Genomic DNA, 7909 nt, shown 5'->3' on the forward strand with positions numbered 1-7909 from the left:
ATATAGAATGCACTCGTATATATATTATATATTGTATAAAATACAGTTGTTGTTATATGTAATGACTAATGAGTGATTAAATTGTGACGACAGGGTCATGGGTGCACTGTGGGTACCATCTAACAACATCGATAGTAGCACCGGCACTACTGAGTTTACCGTATGCTTTTAAATTTCTTGGATGGGCTGGAGGAATTATATGCCTCATTTTAGGAGCAATGGTCACATTTTACTCCTATAATTTGCTATCGTTGGTACTTGAACACCATGCTCAATTAGGTCGCCGCCATCTTCGGTTCGAGACATGGCACATGATATATTAGGTATGTTCTTATTTATGGTATACAAATCCTCAATATTTAATACGCAGTATTAGACAAAGAACACATTAGTTTATTAATTAGAGTTTTAGAATTAGTTATATAGATTAATGTTTGTGTAAATATAATAGTCAATAAAATAATGATCAAGTATATCATCATGTTGACTTGTTGCTGGAGCAAGTTTTTTTTTTTTCAATGTAAATCATAATTAAAGAAAACAACTAATGACTTGACCACGTTGAATCTCTTGTTATTTCAATAATATCTTGCCAAACTTGAAAGACGAAAAATACTTAATCTAATCATTTTCTTAACTTCAAAAGATTAAATGATGTTATAATTATTTGCTTTCATGTATGGTTCGTAAAAACACATTGACCATGTACACCAATTATTGCCTTTTTTTCATAAAAAACACATATTACACTACGTAAGTACGTATTATTATATTTTAGTACTTTATTGTTAGCGTATGATAGAGACATTATTGGATTTTATCATGACTTACAAAATATTCAATTCAACTTATTTAGATATGATAAATTTGGCATCAAGGGGATTAATAACTAAATAAATTTTTTAACATTATTGGTAGGTCCAAGATGGGGGCGATATATTGTGGGTCCAGTTCAATTTGCAGTGTGCTATGGTGCAGTTGTTGGAGCTTGTCTTATAGGTGGTCAGTGTATAAAGGTCATTTTTTCTTATTTCAGACAAAATATATTCAAATTATATTACACAATGATTTAGTCATGTATACTAATAACTTAGTGATGATGCAACTTATTTCTCAGGCTATCTACTTGTTGTTCAATCCGAATGGTACAATGAAGCTCTATGAATTCATAATAATATTCGGAGGACTAATGCTAATCCTAGCTCAGATGCCCTCATTTCACTCTCTACGCCATATTAACTTGATTTCTCTACTCCTATGCCTTGGCTATAGTGCCGCTGCTACTGTTGGCTCCGTCTATATTGGTAATCCAAGCCTTTTCTTCTTGATGAAAATAAGTAAACCCATGATTGATTTTTTGCACTTCCCCACTTCATATAAACCTTGCTTGTTTTACATCATTTTGTTTTATTTATGTCGCATATTTTCACTGATATGTATTTCGTACTTATATTATCATCAATGTATATCCGGATTGTTCTTAATGTATATTTTTTAAAATGTCGAATTTTTGTGATAAATAATTAAAGAGATTAAATGACCAAATTTATATTTTAGCAAACTTGTCCTACTAAAACTTTATGTAAGGTATTATAGTGGCAATGAGCTAGATTGTGTATGTCTTTCAATTCACATGCCCACGATTAACACACACACACAAACAAACAAAATAAAAAAAATAAAAAAATAAAGTGTTCAAGAATTTTATGTCAATGACCAATCTACATAAATGCCCAAATTTTATGTATTTTATGTCAATGACCAATCTACATAAATGCCCAAATTTTATGTATTAAAAAAAAAGTTACACGGCAATGCATCATAGTTGTAAAAGTAACATGATCCTGCCTCACACCAGGCCACAACCTTTAATTTTTTTTTTTTTTTTTTGTTGACATCAAGGCCACAAACCTATCATACAGTACACTATCTAGGTAGAAAATTTAGCATGCATGTGATCAACCATGATATTACACTAGAAACAATTGAATCATATACTACCTTTAAATCATATTGCTTTTGAAAAGTATCCTAAAGTTGTCAATGGAAATGAATAATGTGTTGCATTGTGTCATGCAGGACATAAATCAAAAGGACCAGAGAAAGACTACTCACTAGTTGGCAACTCTGAGGATCGGTTATTTGGTGTATTTAATGCAATTGCGATTATTGCAACAACTTTTGGGAATGGAATTATTCCTGAAATTCAGGTTATTTAGATGTCATATCTTCTTAAAATCTTAAATTTTTGGATAGTCCTTAATTCAATTATATAATTATGTTGCTAATTGCTTATGAAATTTATGACACAATATTGTTAGGGCAACGCTAGCACCACCAGTAAAAGGGAAGATGTTCAAGGGACTATCCGTGTGTTACAGTGTAGTTTCAATGACATTCTTTAGTGTCGCGGTGTCAGGTTACTGGGCATTTGGGAACCAAGCTGAAGGCCAGATATTAAGCAACTTTGTTGTGAATGGAAATCCTTTTCTACCTAAATGGTTCATTTTTTATGACCAATGCCTTTGTCATCCTTCAAATTTCTGTTGTTGGTGTGGTACGTAACAACTTTACTTTTTTCTTGCCTGGCACATTGATTTTCACACTGAAAGTTATGCCCTTAAGAAACCACTGCATAACAAGTTAAAAATACACTAATTAAAATGCCTTGATCTTTGATCTCACGATATAGAGTTTATAACTTATTAATTGTGAGATCAGTGTTCGTTTGAAATATAATAATCATAATAGTTTAATGATTATGTAGCTCATAATATGTAATATGTAACGCAATTCAATTTTTTGGCGCAGATATACCTGCAACCTACAAATGAAGTATTAGAGGGAGTATTGGCAGATCCGAAAAGTGGTCAATTCTCTCTAAGAAATGTGATCCCAAGGGTGATATCGCGGTCTCTCTCAGTCGCCATAGCAACAATAATATCAGCAATGCTCCCATTTTTTGGAGACATAAATGGAGTTATTGGAGCATTTGGCTTCCTTCCTCTAGACTTTGTTCTACCTGTCATTTTATTCAACCTTACATTCAAGCCTTCCAAACGTACTTTCATATTTTGGTTGAATCTAAGCATTGCTGTTGTTTTCTCCATATTAGGGGTCATTGGATCAGTTGCTGCCGTAAGGCAAATCATTCTTGATGCCAAATCTTATAAATTGTTTGCCAATGTATGAAATTTTCACTGCATTGGTGAGGCTGGAGTTCATATTTTGGGCTTTTTTGGACTTGAAAGAGGATGTCGTTTTTCCTTAGATTTAGAATATGTAAAATGTAAATTGTTTACATAAATATTTTTTGGGGGAGTTTTTTTTTTTTTTTTTTTTTTTTTTTTTTTAAATTATTAAGGTTTAGGTGACCAAAAGTATTAATATATGTAGCTGCAAATTGCAATGTTGCAGCATTGTAACCAAATACCAATGCAAATCAAGGAGCAAAACAAAATCACAAAATTCCATTAATTGAGAACATTGAGCTTCTCGTTGAGACATGCTATATTTTCCACAAGGACTTAAGGTGTACTTTTTTTTTTTATTATTATTTTTTTAATAGTAAATCTGTTCATTTCTAAGGAAAAATTTACAATAATAATTCCACATTTTTATAAGTTTTCTCATAATAGTCTCATCTTTCAAAAATCTCGAAATAATCCCATCTTTTAGGGCTACCTATATATATATATAACAATTAGGGCAAGCTTGGATTGAGGGAGATATATTACTACGGTAATAAAAGTCAAACTAAGCAAAAAGAAAGTGAATATAGGGAGGTGGAGATAGTGCTGGTGTGATTGTAAGGAAATTATGTAGTGAAGGTGTGGTATGAGATGAAGAAAAAGGAACTAATACCCTCATTTTGGGGGTAATAGTTACACTAGGGGGGTGGATAACTATTACCCTCATTATGAGGATAATAATTTCTCCATCTCTCTCTTTTCCTCATGGCATAATTATCTTATTTCATTTGAAAGCACCTTGTCTCCTACAATAACACATCTAATTACTTATGTTTTTCAAGCTTGACTGATCAAGAATTACAAAATGGACAATGCAAAAACCAATAAGACTCCTATGGGTATTGGAACTAGGTTGGATGAAGATCCAACTGGAACTTGCATGGATCAAACTATGTATCGAGGTATGATAGGCTCTTTACTTTACTTAACAACAAGCACACCTGACATATCTTTTAGTGTAGGTCTTTGTGCTAGGTTCCAAGCAAATCTAAAGGAATGTCACTTGGTAGCAGTAAAGAGAATCCTTCGTTCATTTAAAGGAACTGATGACTTGAGTCTCTTCTATCCTAGAAGTGATTCATTTGAATTAAATAGCTTTACTGATGCTGACTATGCAGGTGATTTGGTTAATACACTACTAGAAAATAGGCAAATAATGACGAAAATTTTCCGTCGGAAACATCCCGTTTTCCGTCAGAAAACCCGTTTCCGACGGAATTCCGTCGGAAAACCCGTTTCCGACGGAATTCCGTCGGAAAAAACTGTTGTAGGAAAATGGGCCTTTTCCACAGAATTTTCGTCGGAACCACTATTCCGACGGAATTCAGTCCGCCGGAAGTTATTTTTTGGGCCCGAAATAGTCCGTCGGAAATGTACGACGGAAAATCCGTCGAAAAATGCTTTTAATAAAACAAAAAAAAAGCCTCCCAGATGACCCACCACCACCCCCTACGCCATCGACCCCCGAGCCCACACCAGCCCGTACCACCCCCACACTAGTCCGTATGTACCACCCCCACAACAACCCGTTACACCCCCACAACAGCCTACACCACCAGCCCCCTAACTCAACCAAAAAAATCAAAACCGAAACCCCTACCGACCCACCTAACCCTAACCCACCCAAATACATATCTTCCACCCAAACAAAACCAGATCTACAACCCTAATCATTACTGCCGCCAAACCACCAAATCACCCACCTAAACCATCACTACTGCCGCCGAAAAGACCTTCACAACAAAAATATTTAGAAAAATTCGAACTCCCAACAGCTGCCACAAAAAAAATCGGATTAAACAACAAAAAAATTAAAAAAAAAACACTTACCTTAATTCGACCACAAAAACCTCAAAATTAGGTTTAAGAGGCCAAATTCAACCACGAAAACTCTAGATCTAGAGTTTTCGTGGTCGAATTTGGCCTAAAAACCTTCATTTGCACCGTTGGAGATCGCGTTTGGGGGGTTGGGTTCGGATATTCGACCTGGTGTTCGATCTTGTGGCGGCGGGTGGTAGTGTCGGCGGTGGAAAGAGAAAGGAGTGAGAAGGAGAATGAGAAGTAAAGAAGAGGAAAGAGAAGGAGCAGAGAAGAGGGGACGAAGAAGAGGAAGGAAGAAAGAGAATTCGCAGAGAGGATGAATGAAGGAGAGAAGATGAGAGAGAAACAAAGAAGGGGGAAATAAGAGAAAGGGAGGCGGAAACAAGAGAAGGGGGAAATGAGGAGAAGGGGTGCGTTTTAGGGTAAAGAGAAAAATCAATTTTAATTTTTTTTAATTATTTTACGACGGAAAATTCCGTCGGAATGAACATTTATTCTGACGGATTTTTTATCCGACGGAACAAAAATCCGTCGAAATTTTTTTCTTTTTTCGACGGAACAAAAATCCGTCGGAAATTTTGCTTTTTCCGACGGAATTTCGAGTCCGTCGTAACTAATCCGTCGGAATTAGCCTGTTTTCTAGTAGTGATAGAAAAAGTACTTCAGGTATGGTACAATTTTTAGGACCTTGTTTAGTTTCTTGGGGTTCCAAGAAGCAAAACACAATTGCATTATCCATAGTTAAAGTTGAGTATGTGGCAGCAGCAACATGTTGCTCACAAGTCTTATGGATAAAACAACAAGTTAGAGATTTTTGGTATTATTTTTTAATGTGTTCCTATTTACTGTGATAATACAAGTGCTATTTGTATTTCTAAAGATCCAGTTCAACACTCAAAGGTAAAGCATATCCACATTAGGCATCACTTCCTAAAAGACAAGGTGGAGAAAGAGAATATTAAGTTAGAATTTTGTCAAACTGAAAATCAAATTGCTGATATTCTAACCAAGCCCTTGAACAGAGAAAGGTTTGAGAAATTGAGATTGGAATTGGGATGATCAAGTTGACTTGATTGCTTTTGAAGTTCCAAGATATGACTAAGTCAATAATCATGTAAATAAAGCAAAAAGAGCATTTGACGCAATTTTGGTGTGCTAAACATAGCTGAAGTAATCACTAAAGGTTAGTTCACTAAACACTTAATTGCTTGAGTAATTAATAATATACAGTCATATGTGTTAAAACCGTGTTCCATTATGTGTATTTTAAGAAAGAAAACACGTTTTGTAAATTAAATGAATTTGGAAAGAAAACAAATTTTGGAAAATACATCTTGCCAAAATTATTTTACAAAATTAATTGAACTTGTTCCAATAAATGACTGAATAGTAAAACCCATTCAATTCCATCACACCGCTTCAATTATTATAAAAAGCATCTTTCACCCACCTTTTCACTCCACTGTCAAATCAAAATTAACCCACTTTAGTAAAAACATCAAAGCTCAAAACCCTCCATTAAACACCATGGTCATCATTGCCGAAATTGTGTCTTTAGAAAACTCTCACAATTCAGAAAACACCATTCAAGAAGAAACCACTCCCTTAGCAATGGTGAACTACAAACCCTTTCTTGAAACAACCGAAACCACTTCCGATTTACCCAAGCCTGCTGAAAACCCTAAACCTCTGACTTCAAACCTTAAAGAAGCAGAGAGCAAGAATGAAAAAGAATAAATTGGTTCATCAAGTGTACTTGACAGAGTTTTTGAATGGAAACAAAAGAAGGAGAAAGAAAAATCACTTGAGAAGCAAATGTAGGAAGTTGATGAATTAGAAAAAGGGGTTCAGTAGGTAGAGGAAGATGATCAAGGGGAAAGTGATGAAAATGAGTCAGAATAGAGAGAGGAAGAAGAGAATGAAGAAGATAATGATCAATTGGAACTTCTTAAAAGTGCTGAAAGGTATGTTGTTGATCATAGACTCGATATATCTTGGTGCAAGAAGTCTAGGTTTTTAGAATTTCTCGATTTAATAAAATTTCAAGGGTGGGAGTATTTGTTGACAATTGCTTCAAATAATGTGCTATATCTAGTTGCTATGGATGAATTATGTAGCAAGTTCCAAGTAAAGAAAGGAAAGATCACTAGTTTAGTGAATAAAATGAAAATTGAACTTGATGTTGAAAAGCTAGGAAATTTTTTTTAAAGTAACTACTGTGGGTTATGAACTGTATGTGAAGGGTAAGACATCTGTGAAGGTTGGTGATTATCTAAGTGGTGATATAGTTGAATTTTTGGGAGGAGAAAGAGGGGAGAATGTTATGAGTCATAATGATCTTAGGCCCCTAAATAAGCTGATGTTTAATTTGGTTAGAAAAAAAAATTCTGCCTAGGACTGATAAGAGAAGTCAAGCATGTTTGATGGAATTGGCTGTCATTTTCTGCCTTTCCAAGAAAATAAAAATCAATTTTCCTTCATTGATGTATCAACATCTAGCACACTGTGTTCTAAGGAAGAACAAAGTGGTTGTGCTTTCTATTGTGTTTGAGTTTCTAGGAGTGAAGCTCAAAGGGGTTTATGAGGCTTTGGAGGAAAAACCAGAAAATATAATCAATGGTGAGACACTACAGGGTATAAGCCTTGAATTAGTGAATGGGAAGGTCAGAAGAGTAGAAGGCAAAAAGGCTGTGGGAGGAAAAAGAAAAGGGAAGGAAGTTCCTGAAAAGGGTGTAAGGAAGAGCAAGAGGATTTCAGCTAGTAAGACTCCTAAAACAAGTATGGAGAAGCCTCTTGAATTGGATGAGGATGAAGAAAAAGTTACTGTAGGGCAAGTG

At 34.9% G+C, this 7909-nt stretch overlaps 1 protein-coding gene across 1 annotated transcript; it reads left to right on the forward strand.

The window, feature by feature from the left end:
* Positions 1–233: 233 nt before the first annotated feature.
* On the forward strand, positions 234–6809 carry LOC110704058 (GABA transporter 1-like). Its single transcript, XM_021881847.1, has 8 exons — positions 234–323; positions 919–1016; positions 1118–1304; positions 2080–2210; positions 2323–2557; positions 3116–3186; positions 4048–4153; positions 6649–6809. Exons 1-8 carry the CDS (start codon positions 305–307, stop codon positions 6807–6809), a joined length of 1008 nt encoding a protein of 335 aa, XP_021737539.1. The 5' UTR covers positions 234–304.
* Positions 6810–7909: the final 1100 nt, after the last annotated feature.

The sequence above is a fragment of the Chenopodium quinoa genome, unplaced genomic scaffold (genome assembly GCF_001683475.1).
Source record: "Chenopodium quinoa cultivar QQ74 unplaced genomic scaffold, ASM168347v1, whole genome shotgun sequence".
In the NCBI taxonomy this organism is placed as follows: Eukaryota; Viridiplantae; Streptophyta; class Magnoliopsida; order Caryophyllales; family Amaranthaceae; genus Chenopodium; species Chenopodium quinoa.

Excerpts from the sequence above, each read along its gene's own strand:
- LOC110704058 (XM_021881847.1), top strand. Across the intron at positions 2,558-3,115 it reads AAATTTCTGTTGTTGGTGTG|GGGTCATTGGATCAGTTGCT; the intron begins GTACGTAACAAC and ends TCTCCATATTAG. Across the intron at positions 4,154-6,648 it reads GGATCAAACTATGTATCGAG|AAAACACCATTCAAGAAGAA; the intron begins GTATGATAGGCT and ends CTCACAATTCAG.